The sequence below is a fragment of the Homalodisca vitripennis genome, chromosome 4 (assembly GCF_021130785.1).
Source record: "Homalodisca vitripennis isolate AUS2020 chromosome 4, UT_GWSS_2.1, whole genome shotgun sequence".
NCBI lineage: Eukaryota > Metazoa > Arthropoda > Insecta > Hemiptera > Cicadellidae > Homalodisca > Homalodisca vitripennis.
Window position 1 is genome coordinate 144,496,611 of NC_060210.1, and position 27,112 is coordinate 144,523,722.

A 27,112-nucleotide genomic window follows, 5' to 3' on the forward strand; every position below is an offset into this window, starting at 1 on the left:
CCTGTCAAAAAGTAATCAACTGCTCTATTTACGAATTAAATTATTATAACATAATAATATGTTTAAATAATTTAAGTATAATTTTAAACGTATTGATATTTATTTTTTTATAGTCTTAAAACTTAGCGTAAGCGTATAAATAACATAATTTCTTATTTAAGTATATTCTGTAATCATTTTTGGAGCACAAAGGTTATCCTTGATAATAAAACTGGAAATTGTAGTAAAATATACTTTGAACTATAATTCTTAGTAAATATTCAGTATGCAGCCCTTGATCAGTAGTTAAATGTACGAATTAATGATAATGTTATTATATAGCTTTTGCTACAGATTTTAAAACTTTTATAATACCTTACTTTGGTGTTTTTTGTGAAAAGGCATTTCTTACAGTAACAATAGGACAAAGGAGCAGAGATCCCGGTCGAGGAAAATGTTACAAATATGTAGCCAAAACATGTACTTTAACTTACTGTAATGCAATGGGACCACTAATCTCATAATATGTGAATGTTTGCAGGCAGGAGTAGGCCGGTGTGGAGAAAGATGTGACCAACATGTGACCGAGGAGCAGGACCTCGAGCGCGGGATGTCCGCACTATGATTACTGTCACTTCATCTTGGATACTCCTTCTGTTCCTAGCTGCCTCTGGTGAGATGAACTCGTTAAGTTTGCCATTTACATGGTCTAGAATATAAGTTTAACCGCTCTCCAATTTTCAACGTGATATAAATTTCCAGAGCTAAAAATTTGTTCGCTTTAATAAATATAGCTTTAACGTAAAACATAGATTTCAATAAGAGATATATAAAATGGAGATAAATAAAAGCTAATTTATGATACATTTTAAGGGAATATTAGACTATACTTGAGCTTTACCAGAATTGAGTTAAACTGTGGGATACTAACAGTAGTAGCAACTCACGCGGAGGGTTTATCCCTGGCTGGTATATATCTTCCAGTAGAACCTATAATAGGTACAGCAAAAACGCCATGTTTCATCAGGGCAATCTCATGTCTAAGATTGGTACATTGCTATCCTTGAATGTAGAAGTAATGAGGTATAAACGTTGATCGACTGGTGTATTAACTCCTTTTAATATTAAAGCCTGTTACTAGCCTAAACATTAAAGAAACTAAACGCTTTGATTGGAACAGAGCTAGCTTTCCCTTCTTCCAAGGTGACATGAATGGGATATGGTGTCCGCTACAACCTTTTTCAAAACCTTGAAAGGAGGCGGCCCCTGACCTTAGTCTTACTCATATCCTGAAAATAAAAGAAAGCATAAAGGTTTTTTTAGAACTAATAGCAATGAGAGGTTTTTTCAGCATACTTTCTTAAGTAAACAAAACTTCCAGTAGCATACGATATTGTGTTTCTTTAAATAGTTTGTTGGTTAACCACACGAAAGCTTTTAATTTTCAACTATTGGCACCGCAATAAATTGAATGAATAAATCTTATATATTTTTACATTCTTTTAAAGATTCTTGGATTTTATCTTATTCATAATAAATGTTGTTTTTTCAATATCCAAAATAAGTTATATATACAGACTGTGTTGTTGTAATAACTTTCAGTTGGTCGTATTCCGGGTGAACTAAAATACTGTAAGGTAACTATGCAATCATGTAAACAAACACTGTTACTTGTGTCGTTGTTGCAGAGTACACAATGTGCCTTTGTGGTGAGATCATAGTACCTCACGAGTACACCGCTCTGTCCGGAGATCTACAGGTAGACGTACTCGGGGTCACCACGTCCTCGTGTGTCCAGCTGCTCGAGAGGAGCCTGTACCCGCCAGAGGATGAGACAGAGTACTCGGTACTAGGATCTGCGGTGGTCCAGGGTTCGCGGGCCGGAGATCCTTCCCTCGCACTCAGTGTGGTGTTCCCCTGCGGAGTCATCGCCAGGGGTGGTCACTACGGCCTTAGACTCACCACACAACTTGTGGACCACCAGTGTATCTCAGACCCCTCACCATACAGCAGTTCCACTGTGTGGGACAATGAGGCCACGGAGCATCACCTTACAGTTACCACAGAACCTGTGAGTTGTTACACACTTTGTGTGTTGTTTAAGTAATTACTACTTTAATGTATGAAATACACTGTTTAAGTGAGTAAAAGTGTAAAACCTTTTAATTTCTAACTATAATTTATAAAAAGGGGAACATAGATGAGAGGAACTTTGTATCTTGTACCCACTAAAACTATGTATTGCTTTAGCCAAGTGGCTTATATTTTAAAATATTGCAATAGATCCAGCAACACAAGTATTTTCTCACACTTTGTGGAGCACAGAACACACACACACACACACACACACACACACACACACACACACACACACACACACACAGAGTCAAGGCAGTATCATATAAATCAACATCGTGTAGCATTCAGCATTATTACGTTTTATGCAGCCTCTATGAATTCAGTGCCAACTTTATAAATAAAAATGGCGGGGAATTTCATAGTAAAGTTTTATTGTTTGAATGAAGAACTGCTTACTATTATAGCCTAAAAATAAGTTCTTTTGCTATTCTTAGTCTATGGGAAACAGTATTGATAAACTATTTTAAAAGTATTCTTTTACCTTAATACTATAACTTTAGTCGTGCACTGAACACCCGCAAACGTCAAGTAACGTTCTCAATTGAATTTAGAAGCGAGTACGTCCTTGTACTTATATTTCCTTAATAATGCTGAATGCGATACGATGTTGGGTGCTTTATATCACGCTGGCTGTATTGTGTTTGTGTGCTCAAAAGCAATATAATGTTATACAGTCTGGAAAAGAAATAAATTACTTCACTCAATCTCAGGTGATAAGTGTAAGAACTGAAATTTTATACATGCATTTTATGGTAAAATATGCAGATAACCAATCAGTCTAAACTTTGCCTGAACATTTCTATGTCAAGACGAGTTACATTATATTCTTAATATGCACAATATCTTGGTGTGGATCTGCATTAGCAGAGGTTCGGACTTTAAGCATCTAAACTTTTGGATATCTAGTGAAATCAATACAAAAAATTATTAACCTACCATCATAGTTTTATAGCAGTACTGGGTATAAAATCATCTCTTCCAGGTGATACAGAAGAAAGAGAATTAAACAGTGGTATTATTGTGACCTCCAGTTACTATCCTACAATTATTTTCCTTCTCTATGTGCGGCCTTACTTAAATTATTGTCATTTATCTCTAAAGGAATCAATGGTAATAACATAAAAGTAAGACTGAAGGAACCAATGCCCCACAAGGAGCAATAATAATTCACATTGTTCTTGCTATGTGATTCATACTATCACCGAGATAACTGATATACTCATACCGATAATAGTTGTGAAACAGATTATGATATTCAGGAAAATTGTATTACGATACTAAATAATCGTACTTGGAAATTCCCTGAAGTAACAATATGGAAGATGGTTACTCGCACTGACAAAATAAAAAGAAATTTTCCTTAAAATAAATGTTGAAAGTTCATTATGTAGTGAGTTTTGGATTATTTTACCGTCATATTGACAGTTCAGCTTTACGCTTCTATTGAAAGTAACTAACCTCTAGATATAAGATAAAAATATCTCAAAAGATCACATTTTTATTCTTAGAAATAATGCCATGGATAATATACATGGCATCTCACGTACGGCATTTATTTATTTATTTACATTCCAACGGTATATATAATACTTAAGATGACTAGAACAGTAATAAATTCTCATAAAAAAAGTACACTATGAAAAATCAAGTTCTGCAAATGACCATGCCTACGACATAGTGAAATAAACAGATATAACAAAGACAAAACTAAAACAACGTGAAACATAACGAAAGTGGAACCAATAACAATAGTGCAATAACAATAACAAGTAGTGATATAACAAGTAATAAAAAATAATAATACAACAATAACAATAATGATAACAGTAATAGACTCAAATATAACAATGGAGTAACTATTAATGTAATACTGTGCAGGACTCGACAAAAAATACAAAACTACTAACTACTAACTTTTTAATGTAATACTGTGCATTTGATTTAAAAATGCTAATCCAATGTTTGTAGAGGCCATATTATGTTAGACATGATTCAATGTTGGATATCAAGTTTGTAATCAATCTGTTGGATGTGAGAGGCCCGAAAATGATCACTAAAATAACTTTTGTGGCAAAGAGGACATATCTAAAAACCCTGAATAAGGCTATGAGTACCAAATAAGGATAAAGTATATGGTTTTCAGTATTGCACGTATATAACGATATTACTGAGTAGTATTTAACAATTTCTAGAGGGCAAGTACAAAATAAGGATATTAATCTAAAACAAGTTTTATTAATGAATGTAGAATATTCCAAAATCCCGGTGATGATCTGGTCTGGAGCATACAGACACTTATACTTTGTTGCAGGCGGAAGACGAGATTGTCCCTCTGGATGTAAGATGGCCGGGAGTGACGCTCGACATAGAGCCTAAGACAATACAGACATACCCCGAAGTGCCAGTTGTAGCACAGATACGGTTCCAAAGCACTCACTGCCAACCTGCTATAGGCTCTCTGGTACCGGAGACTTGGCTGGACCTCGTCTATTGTGGACATTCTCCTGCCAACTGTGTCAACTCTACACTCAAACAGGTACAACTCATCCGTTTTGAGAATAAATATATTTTTTATAAATATCAAGGTAATAGGAGAATGATTGTTTTAAATTTGATGATTTGAACTATTTTTAATACACTCTTTGCAATGAGTATCTGTTAATTATTATTGTACGGTTAAAACTTATTCAGTATACGAGAACTGTTTGTATGATTGTAAACAATATACTTCAATGAGAGCGTAAAAATCCAACTAATTTCATGAAGTTGCTTTCGTAATTTTTTAATAGTTCAATCTATTTTCGTAAATTTCTTACTTTTAATTACATTACCTTAATCTTAAATTGAACAGTAGATGATGTGCTAGTGACAATATTCACTTAACTTCAATTTTAATTAAATAAAGTACAAGATGTAAAGAAGACCTGATAAATCCTTCTTGAAACCGTATAATGTTTCTTCACATCTGTTCGATAACTCTCACTATAAATTCCCTAATCATGAGCCTTGGTACATAGGTTCAACTGATTTAGGATCAGAGGGCAGCAAAGTTGCACACAATTTATTGGTTTATTTCCAGTTAAAGTGTTATTCATGAACTTTTCAGCATAGAAAGTCAATGTGATATATTGGAAGTAGAAGTTTGATTCTAATTTTAAAGACAGTTATTATGTACTACTTTTGAACAAATTTTCAGCTTTTGTACTCTGAACAAATACGGGGGTATCCAAGCCTGCGAGAAATCACGCTTCCCTGCAACTCCTTCGGGCTGGCCGGTCACTACGCTCTAGCTCTACGGTCAACAATGATGACAATGGGTCCTCTCATCGCCTTCACTTCGCCAGAGAATACAGTTAAGGTATGTGCTTGTTTAATTTTATTTGGTATACATAAACGTCTCGTATGTTGTAATAGGGAACTGCTAACAGTCATGTTTCTCACTTTTACCTTATATATTGTCAGAATTAAGAAACTGTTGTATATGCTGTCATCATAACTTCTTGTTTTGTACTACTATTTTGAATCAACTTAGCCTCGTATAATAAATAGCATGCCCACGTGAATATGTTTCGGCCAGGTGGTTAAGAATCCCTAGTTATATTCGATCTTTCCACTTTGAAAATTAAATTAGGATACATTAATTTGTTACATCTTTAATCACATATGAAAGCATTAGTACATTAACTGATGTTATGAGTTATTTCCACTGTATAGTATATTATAGTATAAGAACTGCTTTTAAAATGTAATATTAATCGTATTGTGATATCTTTATTTTATTTTATTTCCAGGCTGTTTGGAGCGACAAGTTCGTGTTTAACGTGCACGCTAGGAGTATCTTCCCGTGCGACGGTCACGCGGGTATCAATGTGCTCTTCCAGTACCCGGGGTGTATACTGGAGAGCGGAGACCGTGTCCGGGTGTTCGGGCGGCTGCGGGCAGATGTGGCGGCCGTGGCTCCTCCCTCCACCCTCCATTACTTGGCAGAGCACAAAGTGTCTCGCGGGCAGCACGCCCTCACTTTCGACTGCGACCTCTTCACCGAGCGCTACGTCGAGTATTGCTTCGTCTACGTGAGCCAGGCCATCAGCGGAGCCGTGAGTGATGTGCGCATGGACTGCGTGCCCACTCTCCCTGTTCATGGTGAGCTTCTATCGATCTATAAACTACTGTCGACATAGAACAATCAATTTAATTAGAAATAAAGCACTAGCTACTAAATACCAAAGTAAAGTTAAACTTTGCCTTTGTAAACTTTAACCAAAGTATTGACAATGTTATTTAGTTAATGAGTTGGCCTCAAGTCAATTACCATAATTTAGCACCGTCACTAACGTAACTAAACGAACAACAGTACAACACTATAAGTTAAGAAGATTTATAAATCAATAAAAACTAATATCTTCTTAAAGCTATAATATATTAATTTGGGTCGCATAATACTTTAGAGTGTATATAATTATTTCTATGTATCACAACGATATGGTTTGAATCGTAAGTAGATTTAAGTTTTACATATTACTTTGTTTCAATGTGTGTGCATGCAATATTATGCGAGTAAGAATATATTAAGAATATTTATGGAAGTTTAAAAGTATGACGCATAAGCAAATAACAGATTCAACTAGGTTTTTTTTGCTGTTAGTTATTTTGTATACTCGAAAAGTACGGCTTTGACGTACAATCTAGGGTTATGTACAAGATACGAGATACAGTACAAAGTTAATATTACTGAAAACACGTGCTGTACGATCGCAAGATAGGAAATGAGCCTGCGTATCTATAAATCAGATCTAAATCTCCGAAGTCATAGACCTCTCTCTCTTTGTCTTCAGATCCCTTAAATAATTTTAAAATATGCATTTTATATTTGAGACATCATTTCACTCTAACGAAGCGTTTTGCCCCAAAAGCGTGTTAATAAGTGAAAATTAATTTGACAAAATATGCAATACAAATTCTTGAAAAAAGAAACTTAGAAATTTTGAGGCTAGGTTCAGTCCATATTATACGTTCCCATAGCTAACGCAGTAAGAAATTAGTTTATTTATAACTTTTTATGAAAAGAATTTAAATATATCTCTCGTACTAAAATAAATACAGAAGTAAAATACCACTTTCGCTTAAGCCTACGTTAGAATATTTAAACTCGTATGACATGAGGTTTGCATGCTAATGGATGCAAATAAACTAATAAGTAGTTGGATCGAAAACATATATAAATAAATAAAAGTGTGTTTAACAGGCTACTTCAGTTTTATTACCTAAATTAAATTATTAGGTATTACTATAACATAGATTGTCACAATATTAAACTTTATTTTCCCCTTGACATTAGATGATACTTCTTCTCGTATTCAACTTCTTGTGACTAGATGCCAAATCTACCAAGAAAGAAATCAAAATGAGAAATCCAACTAACATTGCCTCTCTTATTTTGAAACCAGCAGGCGCTTTGACCTATGTCTCGGTAGAGAGTACAACTAGGAGGCAGTGTAGATCAACTGTACATGATACCCAATGACTTATCACCGCGGAAACAAGCGCCCAAACGGATAAGGATCAAAGCATCGTTAGTTCCGAGTTTTGTAATGTAAATCCAGCTCTTGGAATTCATTCTCTCTAAACTAATTGTGAGCTTACGAGCTGAGCCAGAACCTTTGAATATCATCGTTCTGGCTTTGTTTTCCTTTGTTCTGTCCCAAGGGAGGAGCTGCGATAAAATAAAATCCTTTGAAGTATAATGAGATTCATTTTGATTTAACAACTTTGCTTATATAATGATTGTTGGTTTCTTTCTGTAAATATAGCTTTCAAATAAATTATCTTATTAATGTCTGATATCTTAAAAGATTTGCAGTGACGGAATGTGGTGTGTTTAGTTGTTTTGCATTATGTCCAACCTAATTTAAACGTAAAATGTTGCTGTAAATAGAAACTAATTAATTAGCAGTGTTATCGTCTAACGAAATGCATTCTTGTGTAGGAAATTCCACAAGGAAAACATAGTTGTATTCGGTTCGTAGTTATACTTAATACATAGTGATCAATTCCTGAGAAACGAACAATTATGATCTCTGATTTGAGAGGTCTATCCTTCCAAATACTGTGTTCAGCGCAATATTTCGATAGGTCCTAGTAACTTATTCAGTATACACTGTCGAGCCTCACTGCTAAACTCTGTTTATCAATCCTAGTACTAACTACAGAGAGGCCTATAGGCTTGGATTATAATGTATTGTACACGAATGTCTGAAAAACTTAAATGTAATAAAACAATAACCGTTTCCCCCAGAACAATAACCCAGAAATGCTGGAGTTTTCATCTCGTGCATGATATTCGTGAGGGATCCATTTTCAGTATTATTCTACTATAATTTATTTTGCTGGTTTTTATTTTGTTTGTTGGTATCGTAATAGTGAATGAGACACTTTATGTTTAAACGCTATATTCCACGGTAATCGCTGATTTCCTGGTGTGTGGGTTTTATTTTATTTTAATTTGATTTTTAACAGTAGGGTTGAACCTCTGGCATCGTTCATTGAAGACTCAGAAATTTCTCACAGGTTCAACCTGAAGGCGAGTTTCAGTAATAATTATTTAAGTTTGATAAACAAATCTTCCTTGCTGCTTTTTTCAAATTATGTATATCTTTTAATTTGAATTTACTAATATTACAGAGGCAGAGAGTGGAGGTTGGGGTTCATGGACCTCCTGGACAAAGTGTACCACGACATGCAGTGGGGGTACCAGGAACCGGTACCGTCTTTGTGATTCTCCCCCACCTCGGTATGGTGCCAAGTTTTGTGAGGTAAATATCTATATACACAATACTATTTTATCACACAGTACTAAAATAAAATACTACGGTGGACTCAGGGGGTCTGGATGTGCCGGCAGAGCGGCCGAAAGTGTTACTTTGTTTACTTAGGATATATCTGATTGTAACTCGTGTAACAGGGTCACGCTCTAGAAACGGAAAGGTGTGGCGTGGCTGTAGGCTGGGACTGCACATTCTACCAGGACTCAGGGGGTCTGGATGTGCCGGCAGAGCGGACCGAAAGTGTTACTTTGTTTACTTAGGATATATCTGATTGTAACTCGTGTAACAGGGTCACGCTCTAGAAACGGAAAGGTGTGGCGTGGCTGTAGGCTGGGACTGCACATTCTACCAGGACTCAGGGGGTCTGGATGTGCCGGCAGAGCGACCAGAAGTGAAGGCCGAGGTGGGACCAGGATGTCGGTGTGGCTGTGTCGTCCACTTGGGTCTCGCCAAGCCGCGGAGACTTGTGGCATCCTCTTCCCAAAGTTGTCCGGGAAGAACGTTTTGGCTTATACAGGTCAGAGATAACTTTAGCTAAGGTTTGATTGTCACGGCCATTTTATGAATGAATGAAACAGTATTTCATATTTTTTTTATTACTACACCCAGTTTAATAATAATAAAAAGAGGTGTCCAGTAATTAATCTGTTGAATTTTCCTGTACATTAGAAGGTATGAAAATGAAATTACGATATTAATATTATATATTAAATATTAATCGTAATATTAGGTATTAAATATTAATCGTAATTTCATTTTCATAACTTTATTCACTGGCAGGAATGTCTTTGTTGTGGTGATTATAATTAAGAGAATTCTTTTAATTATCTAAGATAACTTAAAATATGAAAACATGTGACTGTTCAAACCAACTAAAATAACAAACACCAATGAATTATTTCATCAAACAAAGGTAAAATTATTTTATTTATTGTATGCATTGTAATTCTAAATTTATATTTTAGATTGCCCAATCGCTCTTTTTTCTTCATGTATTGTAATTGTATTCAGTTTCCATAAGTTTTCACACTTTTCAGGCCTTTTGTTGTTCTTACAGATTCTAGAAAACACTTCGTAAACACGTATAATCATATCACAGCCTTTTTATTTAATCTCAGAACTATACGTTATATATTTGTTTACCTGAATTTGGGTTTATCTTAAACTTTTAAAATGAATATAAGGAAAATAAATGTTTACCACAATATTTAAAAACGTTGTTTACTGCCAAATTGGGTTTTTTAGTTCAAATAGTTTACAAAGTAAAATATTAAACAACTGTACTTCAATGCAACATAAAACTATTATAGTTTAAAAATAAATAAATAAACATTTTTTGTGCATTATATATCACGTTTTTTTTAGTGTTGGACCACCATAATGTATAAACATAAAAAATAATCACCCTACAAGATATTATCTTTTAAGGTTTCCGGTGCAGGGTGCTTACACAATTAGAAATTTGTATTCTTGGCGTCATTGTGAGGAGTAATATTTAGTCCAGATATGTTAAACTGAAACCGAAACAGCATAAGTACTTGGTCGGCGTAAGTACCAGAGCTATTATACAATAAATAATCAGACGAGGAGTATAAGGCTTAATTCATAGTTACTTGGAAATCTGTGCGGGGATTTGCAGACAGCAGACAATTAGCTATTTAAGGTAGACATATCCTGAATGATAAAATTATGTGTAAACATTTAGATACATACAGGTTTTATTAATACTGCAACAAGTACTTAAGTAAGCAGATGTTTATAAGCATACTGATACTGTGAGCCCATACAGTGCAAAGTGGGTAGTACTGAGAAAAACTTTACCGGTCTGAGCAGAAATAAATATCTAAGCTATCTCAAACCTAGACTTGAAGTGGGACGCTTTGGAATGCTCGGCAACAAAACTTTATTAATTATTTAAATTTATGCTAGGATTAATTCTTCGTTTGAAACTATATTTTAGTAAAGCAGATAATTATTAATATAAACACGATAAGCTGATTGAACCAAGAAAAGAGACCACTTGTTGGTGGAAGATAAGCCGACTTAGACGTGGTAGTTATGAAAAGCTACACTCTTTTACAAGATCTATTTTTCTTATTTTTAAGAGAAAATTGTCTAAAACAATATTTTATTGTTTTTTTTGGGATACAGGATTATAAAATAACGATGACTGTCAAATGCTTGGCCTGCTTAACTGTTTCGTAACTAAAACGCAACAAAATAAGGTTCCATGTTTTACTAAGTATAATAATTCGAAATAAATGTTAAAAAGACTGTGAATAAGTCTAAAATATTTTACCTACAGTCACAAGACAAATTACATTGCAGAGTATATGTACATGATAAATAGTTCTTGTATTACGTATGATAAGGAAATTAGCTTTTGTAAAATGAGGGATGCTTAAATATTTAATCATTATGTCATATTTCGTATATGTTTAGGCTGACAGAAATCAGGTCATCCGCCTATCACTGGAACAATTTCGACTGCCTTGTAGCGCTCAGTGGCTGAAGATCAGAGACGGAGATGCTCTCTCGTCCACTCTCCTGGCTCATCTGACGGGTGTCCTGACTCACCATCCCGTTGTCAACTCTTCATCCAACCTCCTCCTACTGGAGTTCTTCTCTGATGAACTGGCTGCTGTGGGCGAGGAGTGCTGGGGAGGCTTCCTTGCTCACGTACAACAACTCGGTAATTCCTGGTTTTGTTGTTTGTCAATGAAATTTTTCTAGTTCAGGAAACTTAGAAAAAAGATTACTACAAAAACAAGCCATTCTGCTGTACCTTGTGACTTATACTGCATGTGTATTTAAATTAAAACTAAAGGTAATAGTACATTTTGTTTTTCAATAGTTCAGATTTACATAAGTGACATACCTGACATCCTTAAATTAAAAAAAAAAATATATATATATATATATATATATATATATATATATATATATCAGCCCACAGAATGACACACAAACACATAACTACTCATTTGTTCATCAAAATAAAAATCTTTCATTAGTAAACCAAAATAAAAAAGAACTCGTTCTTTAAGAGTTTTGAGAATTTTAAAATAATAATTAAAATATTAACATTTCCGTATAAAATTTAAATAGTCCTATCTCTTGAATAAAACGAAAATCTAATTTTAATTCAACCTGTCATTTAAAGGTATTTTACAGTTACTCAAAGCATTTTCACAATTATTAGCACTTTACTTAAGTAAATATGAATACTCTGTTGTTCCTAGTTATATTTATCAAAATGGATTACTAATCACTCTCAAAGCTCACATTCTGAAAGTAACAAAAATAGTTTTATAAAAACAGTAAATTTCTCTAGAGACGAGTATTTTAAAAACAAACTAACAGTATTATAAAAGAGCGAAAACACATATTTATATAGATCTTTTATCGACATTTGAAATTAAAATGTAAAATACTTACGCTTATAGAGACGACGCCAGCTCACTATAACATATCTTTATTTAGTCTGCCGCTTAACTGGCCTTCCTGTACTTAACTAACGAGATCTCTTCAAATAAAATTTTTTTTCCTTAAATTAAACCTTATTTAATACTTTCCTTGGTTCTACGACTTACAGTAATAATGAGCCTAACGTCTCTAACAACAATATTACTAGCATGAAAACGGTAAGCATCATCTAAATCATTACGCCTAAGATCCAGTTTCTTGATTTTTCAATCAAATGTAGAGAATATGAATGTAAATATGAATATGAATATGAATGTAAAAATTGAATTTTTTATGTTATATGAACTCAAAATATCATTAATTACATTATAATAAATAAATTATATAACTTATAGTCATTTAAGTGACGACAAACTGCTAAGTAACAATCAATATGGTTTCTAAAAAAATAAAGGCTACTGAATAAGCTTTGGAAAACTTTGTAAATATACCACATAGCGCGCTGGATAATACAAGCAATGCACCAGCGTTATTTGAAAACTTTCCAAAAGCCTTTGATACTGTTGACCATAGTGAAATCATAGCATATTTAAGAAACATTGACATAGAAAGAAATTTCTTAACCTGGTTCAGAACGAATTTATAAAACGTTATAGAATGTCTGGTTAAAATAGGAAACCAATATAGTGAAAAAATTTGTAAAAATTGGTGCACCACAGGGAAGCCAACCTGTACCTATGATGTTCTTGATTTTTACGAACGATATTTTTAGAATTATTGGCGTTACATAATATCTTACTCTGATAACTTACTCCTTATAACAGTTCACAGAAGACTACTTGAAACTGCAGCTAAAATTATTGAGGATGAATTTCAGTTTTTATCTAAATGGGGACATGACAAAAAAGTATTATAAATACTGTATTATAATAAAAATAGTATGTGACTGCTTAACTAGGTCAAGTAATAATGAAGATAACTACACCTGCGAAGCAGTGCAGGAAGTAAAATTATTTAAATACTTTGGATTAAAAGTAGACAATAAGTTAACATGGAGGGAACATTCTGCGGAATTTAGAAAGAGATTAAGGTCTTACATTGTTTAAACTTGATAGGTCATTAACTCAGTAAAAACCATATTTACGTACTAAATAAGCTACCTTAAACCTGTGCAAAAAGGCAGTATATTATTGGCTTTTAATTTATTAAATATAGTTCATACTATCATCTACTCCAGTAAAAACTCACAGGCAGGTTCAAAATTGTATTCACACATTCCTGATTTACCCTTTCATGGAAATGGTTTCACACAATTATAAACATAACCTAGAAATGGTCATGTATTTGCTCTCCAATAGTTATAAGCTGGTACTTTCATTGTTTATGTAGGTATTTTAAGCATATAACTATCGTTTATACAGGGTGCGGCAAAATAACAATCCTATTACAATCCTATCGTAAGATAATTTACTACAAATTAATAACAATTTACTTCAGATAAAGAACCGTTCCTATGCAAATACGGTTTCTTTATATCAGTTATTTTAAAAATCTCACTACAAATCACAGAATTTCATCCATAAATAGTGTTGACTGTTGAGTTGTGGAAAGTAATGTTGTGGTGTATCAGTGTGCCACCAGAGTGCACTGCATGCAGTTAGTGAGCCGTGTAACGTGATTACCTCCCTCACTAGACGCTCACTGGACTGACACGGTGCGGGTTGTTACAAGCCGTACACAGAAATTACTTTATAACACATGATATTATATGTCGATAATTCAATTCAGGAGCAAGTTTTCAAACACTTGTAAAAATGTTTCACTACTTATTTGACAATTTTTTTAGAGATGGGATTCTACTATCATCAGGGGACAAAAACAATACTTATTGATATCGCAGTATTCATATTCATACTCAAAAACAGTTTTGAAGAAGCCTATTTTCGTATAAAACCAGACTTTGTAGCAATGTTTTTACGAAAGTCACAATCTGGATTAATAATTATTATTTTGTTTGAGTTAATTTATTCTGATTCTTATCTACATAAAAATATATTTTCTTTCATGTTCACATATACTTTAATCTTCACAGATTATAAAATCTCTGAAGGATTGTTTAGAACATCTCATTATACTGTACTTGGTCATCTATATATTTGGAGCCTGTGGAATTCCTGGTCCTTTATAATTTGGAATTTACGGTGAAGACTGTCTGAACAATTAATGTTCCTTGGAATATTGAGAAGGATACAGACAATGTGAGTTTTATCAGTTTAAGCAATGTTTCCCAGCTATATCCTGTATAATACTCGACTGGTTTACTGGGTAAATAAATGATATGTATTTATTTCAATAGTCATCGCCGATTTTATAGGTCCTGATAGTAGGATAAGTATTCCCTATTCCTTCTTTGTTCTAGATTAAGAAACTACAGAAACATAGACAATGTAATACTTATTTTGTTGTTGTTTGCTTCGGTTACGCATATCTGTTACGAATTCGCTGATATTGTGGATATATTAACTATAGCTGCTGTGTTCAAAACTTTTGTTGTTTGCAGTTATTATTACAACTATATTTAGCTTTGGTTATTCATTATTTTTATATTGCTGTTTTATTTTACTGGATAATTATATTCTATTTGATATTACAAACATACACACAAATGTATAAATATATATATATATATATATATATATATATATATATATATATATATATATTGTGTTACATTACGTCAACACTAGTAAGGTTGTATTTTTGTATATAGTGAAATCTTTGCACAATGAAATTAATTCATTAAGTGCAGTTGTTATGAGAATATATTACAATAGCATAATTATTTTCGATATGAGTTCAGAGGTCCAAATTAAAAGATAATCTTTTAGAATATGTCCTATCCACAAAGAATAGGCACTGCTAGCTACAGAAACTGTTACAGCAAAAAATATAATAAGCTGAAATACGAATTTGTACATAACACTAAGGAATTTGTCAGGATATAATAGCACCCTGTAGAAGCAAATCTAATGCCACGTTTTTAATCTCGACGTTCAACCGATGGAACTTCACATAGGTATATTGCAATTATACCTCTATTTTATCATACTGGGCATTGTAGATACTATTGAGCCTAATTAATTATTAACGATATAAATGAGTACTATGTTTTGAAATATTATTTTATATTTTAGAATACTACCTCTACATCTAAAAATATCAACGCTGTTCAACAAACCTAAAGGAGTACGCCGAGTTACCCTTTGTAAAAAAATACTCCATTTAATATTTTCTCACTGTTTTATGTAATGTAATATACCAACAGTTTTATTAGTAGTAAACTAATAAACGTTGTTGGTAACTAAACCTACACATATCTCATGGTGTTAGTATTGAAATGTAATGCTTGTTGTGTAGCGCGGACAGTGAACAGCTTGGCTCATACCGAGGTATCAATGGTGCCGGCCATCAGTCCCTTGGAGCGGCTGGCCCTGGTCCATATCGCCGTCATTCTCCTGCTTATCATCGTGCTGCTGACCTCCACCTGTCTGGGAGCCCAGTATATGGCACGTTATCGCAAGTACCAGTTAGCAGCTGCCAACGAGGACATGGAGTCCCTCGCCATCTCTTGTAAGAGGAAATATTTTAAATCCGTGTTCTATAGAGAAAGGCATGCATAGTTTTAACTGTCAATTTCAAAATATCACGAATACAGACTGGTTTAATTCCTGGGGCTCTGTAGTTTAATTCATCTACTTAATAAATATACCTTAAATACATTTACCTGGATGTTGGCCTATTTTTAATATTATCGCTTTAATTTTAATTTATAGAACCCCAGATTTAAACACGATTTTAAAATTGATACAAATATCATAATAGCTCTAATAATTCGATGTTCAATTTTATTTTACACAAATATGATGTAGTTGTTACAACAAATTTCAATCAAAAGTCAAGAAATATAAAAACATTAAGATTACCAACGTAAGAATAGCGATGCAATCAATACAAACATTCCTGAGAATTTTTTCTTTAATACGTCAAGTGGATTTAAATTTTGTTTCAAATCCTCCTAATGTATTATGTGATAAACTGTAATAAATCACTTTTTGGTGGACTTCTCAAAAACCTGGATACTGAAATTATCCTTAAAAAGAAAATTTACAGATATTTGTTACGTTTTAGGCAATACAAGTATCCAAGATCATAAATTTTCCCTAACCTGAAAATATGTAATAGACTCTATATTTCTATATTTATGGACTTAATACAAATTTCCCAATGAATGGGTTTTATTGACTACCTTATTTGTAATCTACTAAACATAAAGTACGTACGTAGATAATAGCCTACTTATACATAGCTGGAATATACAATTTGGATGTAAGTAATTGTTTCAAGATGGCGTCCGTTTGAGTTTGTAATATGTGTTTTACGATTTTTCTACAGAGACTATAATAATATGTATATTAGAAATTATAAGCAATTCCAAACAAATATTTTAGTAGTATTTTACATTTTGTATTTTCTTTAACAGTTTATCCCAGTTTTTAAGCTCATATTTACTTTTTTACACAAAGATTTTATATTTAGTGTAGCGGATTAACTCATATATTAAAACTATCAACACTCAACAATCTCTCTAATATACCCATTTCATTTATTGTCATAAAATTCAGGTGTTCGGTTTATACCATAGTTTTGATGGTAATTTAGATATTCTTTTTTTAATCACTCATTATTCTGACTTGTAGTCTACTTATGTGAGATTAACACTATAGTATGTATACATACTTATATGTTATAAGTATAGTATCACTAATTAATCAATATATTGTTCAGATAAGCAAAGATGAACTCTCTGCAGCTATTAACTAATTACTTCTGGTCTCTGAAAACTTAGTAAGAGTTTATTTTGCCTTTAACTTCAGATTAAAGTTTATTGACAGCGTTGTTAACACCAACAGAGAGTTTAGCGTTTCTCTAGAATTACCTCTTTCTACTTAGTCACGTAGCTGAGCTTTGGTTTGGTATCGAATAACTCTTTAACTGTCATTAACATCATAATCTTGTAATAAGACACTTTTAATATAGCCTTAATTATTACATTATTATTAAACTTACAAGATCTGTAATTACTCATCCAACATACAACCAGAGATATTAATGAAGGTTATAAGTCGAGAATTGTGCTCAATGTTTAGCTCATAAAACACAGTCAGGTTTCAACCCTTTGTTTTAACAACTGTCCAATATAAACATCTTTCATCTATTACCTGCTTTCATTCTATTTTTTTAAATATGAAACCTTCAGTGCAAGCCTGTTTATGACGTTACTATGATACAGTAGGGGAATCAGTTGGCAGCCTTGTACCGGCCCGTAGTCGAGCAACCTCCAGCACGACGTTGCTGTCCGAAGTCATCTCCCTGCGGCGGTTTCGCCCCCACAGACACATGCGTCTCGCTGACCACGACGCTGAAGAAGATGAACACGAATTCGACTCTGCTGAATCAGTGAGGTAAGTAATGCAGAACTTCTTCCCTTAGTTTAAGTGTTTTTATCCTGATTTTATTCATGAAAATATATATTCATTTTCTATAACTGTAAAAAAATATTAAGAAAATCGAAAATATACTTCATAGACAAGGCATATTCCAGAACTATGATTCTTTCCTTAATTGTGTCATCTATTAAGCAACTTTGACAATGATGTATGTAGGCTGAACCTTTCACTAGCATTTATTTGTTCGCTCAGGATTAAACCTTTTTACTTTACAGATAGCGGTGATTTACTTTAATGTAGCAGTGATTAATAAATAAACAAATTCCTTGAAAGAAATGTAAAACAAAATATCACAGATAACTACTTTTTCTCTATATCTCCGAGTACATTTCCGTGAAGGTGTACTATTAGTTCTTTCTGCTTATATCTATTGTACAGCTATTGCAATACTTCATTGTATTAGGGACGATGAAGTGAGAGAAGGGGATGGTGACGCGAGGGTGGAGTTGTCAGAATCTACCGCTGACGTGGAGGTGAGACCTACCTCACTGGATGTACCTCAGCAGCGGGCACGCAACCAGCCCGACACTCCAAGGATACACAAGCCATATAACAAGTGAGACTTGTAGAAGTTTTATCTTTAACAATTAAGGATATTGTAATAATAAGTTTTATAAGACTGTAATAGCAAAAGCATTTTTTTATAAAACTACCAATATCTTTAATTATATCGTAATTAACATTTGAGTTACTGCAAAACTAAACAGTTAAAAATAAAGCAATGCACAAAAGTTAATACTTCAACTTATACATTACTGATTTCACAGTTCCATTTAAGATTCAGTTCAAATTTGATGTAGTTTTATTTCTACCAACACCAGATTTTGTAGAACTTTACATTTATACAATTTTGTTATAACCTGTGCGACTATTAATACCTTGCATGTATTATACTTTATACCTTCCCCGATAAGATGTTCTGTCATTAATAGCAACGTGTGCTCGTGTACTTGCAACAATCCGAAACTATGAATATTTTATAATTGAGGGTTTAAAAAAACTGTTTTTAGTGAATAAAAAAATAAGTTAATTTGGAACTTTGGTTTTACATTTTAATAATGAAATCAAATTGCGCCACAATTTTTCAGTAACTCCAAGGATTGTGAAGAAATTAAAAATATTATTAAATCATAACTGGATTTCCCTCTAGAGTAGAACATTACTACGCAACCGTTTTATGTTATTTTTACTCAGAACTGATCGAATATGAGTTCAAACCAAAAAGACGTTTTCCGTCAGCAATGCACTTCAATTCTGATTAGATTCATTGTTTTCTAGTACATGTTTTTTGCTTTGCTTTCTTAGGACAAGAAGCTTGTAAATTGCACGTAGTTCTTTTAGGACCTGTACTCTGCTTTCGGAGTGACAGGATATTCAGGATGGGTAAGGTTGGGAGTAGGGCTGCCTTCTATTGAGGTCCATGAGGAAGACTTTGGGGCACTAATCTCAAAGTCATGATGTCTCGAAAGAAGTGGAGGCAAGCTCTGAACCAGCCTCACCAATCAAAGCAGGCAGAGGTAGCATACCCTTGTTGAGGCTAGCAAGAACCTCTGGCTCTTAGGGAACGAACCTCACCAATTCCAACATCTCTCGTTGTAGATTAGACCTATGGAATTACCGTCAAACAGGCTAACTTGGGACAGTAGGTTAACTTGGGACGTTTTGTTGTTTTGTTTATTTTTTTTTACTGCTCCCACGTGGAGTTGAGTTAATGAGCTTTGAAGAGTTTGAGTGTGCTGTCAGTGTATTTTTACTGGTTTTTTTCATCACATTCTGTACTTTTAATCATCAGGTAAGTGTCATTCAGTAACTAAAACATGTACTTATAATCTTATCATTAAAATTGAACCTTGCAAAACTTTGCTTGTACACACATTACTCTTAAATGTATTAGGGTTTGAATTGGTTCAAAACATAACCTCAAATATGTAGTACACTTTCAATGTCTTGATCTTGCAGTGCTGCCAACTTTTATTGACTAGTAAAAAAAAATTTCCACAGGCACTGAGTGGTCTAACTTGGGACAGTGTCCCAAGTTACCCTGCTCTGTCTTTTTATGTGTATAAAAGTGTATAATAACTAATAATGTGTTTTATTGTTCCAGATTGACTAAAATGGATGGAAAAAAGAAAGAAAAGAACTTAAAAAAGAGAAAATATAAAGACTTTGATCATGAACAAATGGAAAAAGCACTTACGGAAGTTGGAAAAGGCATGTCCTTTCGTAAAGCTGCTGAAAAGTTTGGTGTGTCGAAGTCAACTTTAAACCGATACAAAAATGAAAAAAAACACTGGGAAGGTTGGGCCGTCCATATGTGTTTTTGATCAAGAAAGTGGAGGAAGTAATAGCAGAGTGTACAGCTTTGGCTGGAGATTGGGGATTTCCCTTTACCATTTTTTTGATATTCGACTAGTTGTGAAATCATTTTTGGACAGGCAAGATGTAAGTGAAAGGCGCTTTCAGAACAACATTCCAGGCAGAGATTGGGCTATTTCTTTTGTTAAAAGATATTCAAATACCGTGACAAAACGCTTATGTCAAAATGTTAAAAGATCCAGAGCAGGTGTGAATGCTGAAACAGTGAATCAGTACTTTTGATGAACTTACAGCAACACTAAAAGACGTGGACCCTCATCTAATTGTTAATTATGATGAAACAAAACTTGACAGATGACCCGGGAAGAAAAAATGTTATAGTACGGCGTGGAATACGCCACCCCGAGAGGATAATTGATTCGTCAAAGTCCAGTACCTCAGTTATGTTCAGTGCGGCTTCAGATGGAAGCTTACTACCACCATACATAGTGTATAAAGCAGAGAACTTGTATAGCTCTTGGTGTGAAAATGGGCCAAAAGTTACTGTGTACAACAGATCAAAAAGTGGTTGGTTCACTATGGGAAATTTTTGAAGATTGGTTTAAAACAATAGTTTTTACCTTACTTCAAAAACTTCAAAGACAGTCCTAAAGTTCTGATTGGAGACAATTTGGCGAGTCATGTTTCGCCTTGGGTTATTGATGAGTGTGTAAAGAACAAAATAAGATTTGTTTTTCTACCACCTAACAGCACAGGTATTTGCCAGCCGCTTGACGTAGCATTTTTCAAACCCCTAAAGGTTGAAGTGGAGAGAAGTTTTGGATGAATGGAAGAGCAAAAAATCGTGGAGGAGTTTTCAAAAGATGTTTTTCCCTCGTCTACTGAATAAATGTTTTAGTTTCTATGGGCCAGGAAGCAACTGTCAACAATGTTAAGTCAGGTTTCAAAGCATCAGGTGTTGTTCCTTTGAACAGAGATCAGGTTTTAAAGAGGTTGGCTAAGAAAAAAGAGGCGCAATCTAAAGACAGTGCAATAAGTGGTTCTAATCACTCTGTCATTGTAAAACAGCTTTGAAGTTTACCTTGAAGAGGCACGAAAAAGTGAAACAACTCCACTAAGAAAACAAAAGAAGAATAAAATTGATGTTGCTCCAGGAAAAAGTGTGATCCAGGATGACTTAAATAAGAACTCTAGTGAACCTGAAACAACAGAAGCAAAAACTACTAGACCAATCAAGAGAAAAAAGCCTACAGCTGAAGAATCCAGTGACGAGGATTCAGATGGACACTATTCTCTTCATGATATGTCTGAATGAGATGCACACTTTTCCTCTGAGGATGAAGATGTCAGCGAAGAAAAGCAGCTTGAAAGACCAGGTTGTAGTGGTGCGCTGCCTAAAAAAACTGTGCAACTGCAAGATCTCACTCTTGATTCTTTCGTAGTGGTTGAAGTGTTGTATGACAAGGGAACTAAAAAGGAAAGTGTAAAAAAGTTTATTGGCAAGGTTTTATCTGTTAAAAACTCTGATGTTGTAGTAAAGTTTTTTAGAAGATCAACCAAAGCCATGAATGTGTATATTTTTTCCAGAAATCGATGACATTATGACCGTGGATTTCTCACAGATCTTTGGAGGAAGTTAAGCCCATCAATGTGTCAAGGGGAAGATATATTTTTTCCATATGAAATGGACTAAGTATATAGTTTTAATTCCCATGTGTACTATGGAACACTTTGTTTTTTCAAATTAAAATAATTATGTATTTCACACTTGAGTCTTAATTTATTTTTTCCACACGTTTCTTTGTTCGTTTCATTTGTTTCCCAGTGGGGAAAATATAGTACTTCATTATTTACACCATTAACATACTGTAAAAATTGGTTGAATCAATGTTATTTTAGCATGAACAATGTTTACCACAAAGTTCTCAGTCCCAAGTTAGCCAACCTTCAAGGGTAACTTGGGACACAATGTTTTAAATTTTTTTTTTATCAACCTGGGTAATTTAGCAAAAATTTGAAAAATGTGTTTTTAAAGTTCTAACTAAGACCTAAGTTTTACATGAGAAAGCAAAACTTTCCACTAAATTAAGAGTAGACATAAAACGGCGGGAAAAGTTGAAAATTGTCCCAAGTTAGCCTGTTTGACGGTACCCCTGCATCCCAGAATCTCAAAGTTTGCAATTAGTGATGTGCCACTCCTGGTCATCTATAAGGTTGCCCGGATTTATGTGATATGTCGGCTTTTACAGTGCCCAGTGGTAGGTTTATCTGGAAGGTATAAACCAGCCAGAAGTGATCCCTGATGGCTTAAAAAAGTAGTTGTTATTTGCATTCAATTCACTCGATTATCGGGCTTTTCTTGCATTCATTCTGTTAGGTCGGGTTGAGTATTGACACGTTATACCAATATGTTACTGCAACTTGGCTCTTGATCTCGCGAGAGTATTCATGTATCCTCATCCTATCCTTGAATTCAATACAACACTAATTAAAAAAAACATTTTCTAATCCTAACCCATATATATTGTTTCTGCTATCTTCAACTTTCTATTTTCATGCATATATTTTTTTACTGGAACAGAGATTTGATTGCTACAATCATATGATTTAGATACAAGTCACCCGTGAGTCCAGTGGAAGAGAAGCCAGAGTCACCAGAGGCAGTGGACACGGACAACACACAGCAGCAATCCAGACGTTCCAGCAATGGCGGCGGTGGGACTGTAGTCAGATCTAGTGTCAGCTCCAGTGTGTCGTCATCCTTGACTAATGTGAGATGGTTCTTTCCATAAATACAGTCTTTTGTAGATTATACAACAATTGCACACATACAGTCTCATATGTGTGCAATATAAAGAATATAAATTTCAAATACAAACCCAACAGGTTACGTCACTATTAATAAAAGTACAAGTTTTAAACGAAAACTTTATAATATGTTTAGACATGACATGATAAGATTTATGATAATCATAAACAAACTTTATTAAAACTTAAATATAACAAAATATAATTCAATTACAACTTTCATTACGTAAAATAAATCATTAACAATATTAATAATGTGGTTTACGTACAATACAATACAATAAAATACAATAGCAAAATAAAATACATTTGTAAGAGAAGCTCTCTGTTAATTCCAGTTAAATCATAGTCATTTTACAGTAATTTAAATAGCAATTTGCATTATTAACCAAATGGATATCGAAATTAGGTTACACTTCAATCAGTTAACAACAACTTTATATAGTCAAATAACAGTTATAATAACTATAGCTTGCTGTTATTTACAGGCATTATCATCTCCAGCTTCCAGTCTACGCAGCAATCCCAAGGAAACTAAAGACAAACGAAACCGTGAGCGTCTGCTAGCGGGTTCAGAGTTCAGTTTAGCGGGGGACCTGGAAATGGATTACTACGACTACAACGTGTCCAACGCCAGTACAGTGCCGGGATCGTATCTGGGCATGGATCCAGCTTTCTGTCTCTGGATCCCTCCTTTTGCACCGGGTCGCTGGGATGACGACGAGGACGATCGTCTCCTGGGACTCTCGGATGGAGATGACACGGAGCTTCATGACCTCTCCAAGCTGAGTGAGCGCACCGTCAAGGAATACTTGGGAGACGAAGGGTTAGACGCCACTACCGAGTTCAGTGGGAGAGAGAAAGACGAAGGGTCTGGTGCTTCTACTCCAGTCAATGTTGATCAGGACAAAGACGCCAAAAGTGAAAAAAGCTACCACGATTGTTACAGCCTGAAACAATTTTCTCAGAACGCTCGACAGCAAGAGGTCTTGGAAGAGATCCCGGTGATAATGGTGGAGAAGTTGGTACCCAACTCGCCCGTTAAAGTTCACAGAGCGTACAGAGTGAAGGAGAAAGAGACGGGACTAGAGAAATCTCCAAGTGACGAAAGTGAGTACTACGATCTACTGGACAACGAGGAAGAAGACGACATTAAGTTTGCTGATGATGATGACGAGGAAGATGTTGTCAAGAAAGGGGCGTTGGATTTGGCGGTACCACAAATAAAGAGCAACAGAAGCTCCTATTATGACGTATAGTATAACTCTTAGAAAATGAGACTTTTTGTCAAAGTCAATATTGCAAAGATAGAATTATTTTTATCAATTAGGTATTGTTTATATTGTGTAAATTTATGTAAAAATAGAAATGTACCCCACAAATAACATATTGTATTAGCTGAGTTTAGGTTGTTGAATAGAAACCTTCAACTAACATTTCTAAGGTCTGCTTTGGTTAAGATATAAACATATTATTATTGTATGTAAAATGTTTGATATTTATTATTTAATTCAAAGACCAAACATTCAGTGCATCTGACTGCATATTCTACTTTGTGTTATCAAATTATAATTTAATAATAACACAGTTAAAATGATTAGACATTAATACAGAGGAAAGGAAGTAAAAATTAATTTGACATGATCATCACTGAATATAATACATAAATCTTTGTGAATTATCATTGTATATCCCTAAATTATAAATCACACAACTCAGTACTTATAAACCTTTTGTTTAAAGCCTTTAAGCCTCATCTTTAACATAATGTATTGGTAGCATATGAATAATATTTCTGTGAATAAAAAAACTAAAAAGGAGAACTCAGTGTAAATGATGCGTTATATAAAATAGGATCTATTTTGTTTAGTTTGTTCTTAAATCACGTTGACATAAATTAATTAATATAAATTAGTTTATTGCTTCAAAGAAAAATTAAAACTCAGTTCACACAATGCCATGTGTATAACAAGATGAGGTCTTAACACTTTTGAAGTTTAATATTCGGAATTTTTCACACTGAGGGCCAAAATGTACTGCAATCATATATTTCGTCATATCATTAATTCATTTTACGCAATCACATGTGCTTGTTTATACCAATGATGAACGATCACATATGTACTATATTAGTCTCTTCTCTAGTATCTCAAAAGTATGCCCAATAATATACTTTCTTAGGATTGTTTAGTTGTTATTCTAGTTAAGTTTGTGGTCCATCAAAGTACTTCATTGACTGTGAATAGACTGCCTTTCGAGTCCTAGTCATGTATGAGTGCAATGTTAGTGTAAGTTTGACTGAACCTTGACTGATTGTTTCTTGGTTTGCTAATAGAATTATTGCTAGTTGCTAAATATTCGCTAATTGTTTAAAGTTAGTGAATTACGATCTCAGTTACCATTATAGTTGTTTAGATCTGTTCGCTTTCAAATCACTTATTATTCATTGTACAAAATATCCCAGAGATTATTTATACTCAGTTGAAATTCTAATAATTCGAATTCAAAACACAGGAAATGGGAAGAATTATTTAATAGAAGCGTATAAAGGGCATTATCAAAGTTTTTATTTGAAAATGTGTTATTGTTAAAACACAATATATATCAGTTCATATATTGAATAGATAAAAATAGTTCATTTCTTTTTACAAGGAAACAATTGTATTGCAAATGTGAATATGCCTAATACAGTTTTTTTTTCAACTGAATCATTAAAACTAACCCAATTGGACGGTGGGTTTGTCATATCACAGACTAATACCTTGGTAGGTTGTGATCCGTCATATCTTAAACAAGAGGTAACGCTACTATCACTCCTAGGGCTAACTCAGTGTTATCACCTTCTGACTGTAAGTATTACTATACAAAAGAAAGTGTTGTATACTAAATTGTTTATATTAAAGAAATAAATATTTATAAATATTTATTGTAGTATTCATAACCTTCCCTTACTTATTTTTAATCACTAGTTAATATTAATCTGTTTCGTTGTTGAGATATGAAACAAATTAAGTACTAATACTTAATTATCGTATTTCGTAGGTGGAATTTATAACTATTATTGTAAATAAATCTGAAAAACTTCCTTTATTCTCAAAACGTTAAAAATTAAAATTTATGACACTATACGATTATATTACCATTTTAACGGACACTAATTAATTAATTTTAAGTACTCACAAATCCAAATTGTAGTACCAATAAAGTTCTCATTTGGAATCGGTACATCCAAATACTCCATATAAAAGAATTAGTATTTATACTAATTTTCACTACACGAGTATTAAATAATATAGCATTACTATATGTTATTTGGAGGAAATGATCGCGGATAAAATTCAACTCATCGTATTGCTTTTTAAAAATCATATTTTATTTCTTCTGATTTCTATCAATACTTCATGCTGAAATTAGGACTTATTTGTAGAAAACGTTTTAACTATTTATTTATTATGTCTAATTAAAAAAAGTTATAAAATAATAAACAAGAGATATGATTTAAACAAGACTCGACCGCTGAGCGGTAACTGATGGAGTATAAGAGTAGAATTGATGGTCTCACTTGACCCACCAGCCCAGGTCTTTGTAGGAGAAGACTTATGGGTCAGATAAACTTCGCTGTTGTACCCTAAAATATTACAATACCAGTGTGGTTTATACAGTCCAAAAACAGCTTTTCATATTTCAATAATTTTTAGGGGGGTTAAGATCTGTGTTTTATTGCTACTATGGGTCAGATAAACCTCGCTGTTGTACCCTAAAATATTACAATACCAGTGTGGTTTATACAGTCCAAAAACAGCTTTTCATATTTCAATAATTTTTAGGGGGGTTAAGATCTGTGTTTTATTGCTACTGTGGGTCAGATAAACCTCGCTGTTGTACCCTAAAATATTACAATATCAGTGTGGTTTATACAGTCCAAAAACAGCTTTTCATATTTCAATAATTCTTAGGGGGGTTAAGATCTGTGTTTTATTGCTACACAAAATAATTCCCCATGACTTCTAGTCCCTCTTTAGGTATGGAGACCATCCCGTCCTGACTTTTGCT

At 33.6% G+C, this 27,112-nt stretch overlaps 1 protein-coding gene across 1 annotated transcript; it reads left to right on the forward strand.

Moving 5' to 3' along the window:
- The first annotated feature begins 518 nt into the window (after positions 1-518).
- Positions 519-25,983, forward strand: LOC124360258. The gene is made up of 13 exons (XM_046813701.1): positions 519-652; positions 1,668-2,050; positions 4,430-4,654; positions 5,315-5,476; positions 5,910-6,261; positions 8,800-8,930; positions 9,232-9,459; positions 11,385-11,634; positions 15,786-15,998; positions 17,719-17,890; positions 18,339-18,491; positions 22,863-23,022; positions 23,548-25,983. The coding sequence occupies exons 1-13, from the start codon at positions 601-603 to the stop codon at positions 24,316-24,318; spliced, it is 3,252 nt and encodes a 1,083-aa protein (XP_046669657.1). The 5' UTR covers positions 519-600; the 3' UTR covers positions 24,319-25,983.
- The last annotated feature ends 1,129 nt before the right edge of the window (positions 25,984-27,112 follow it).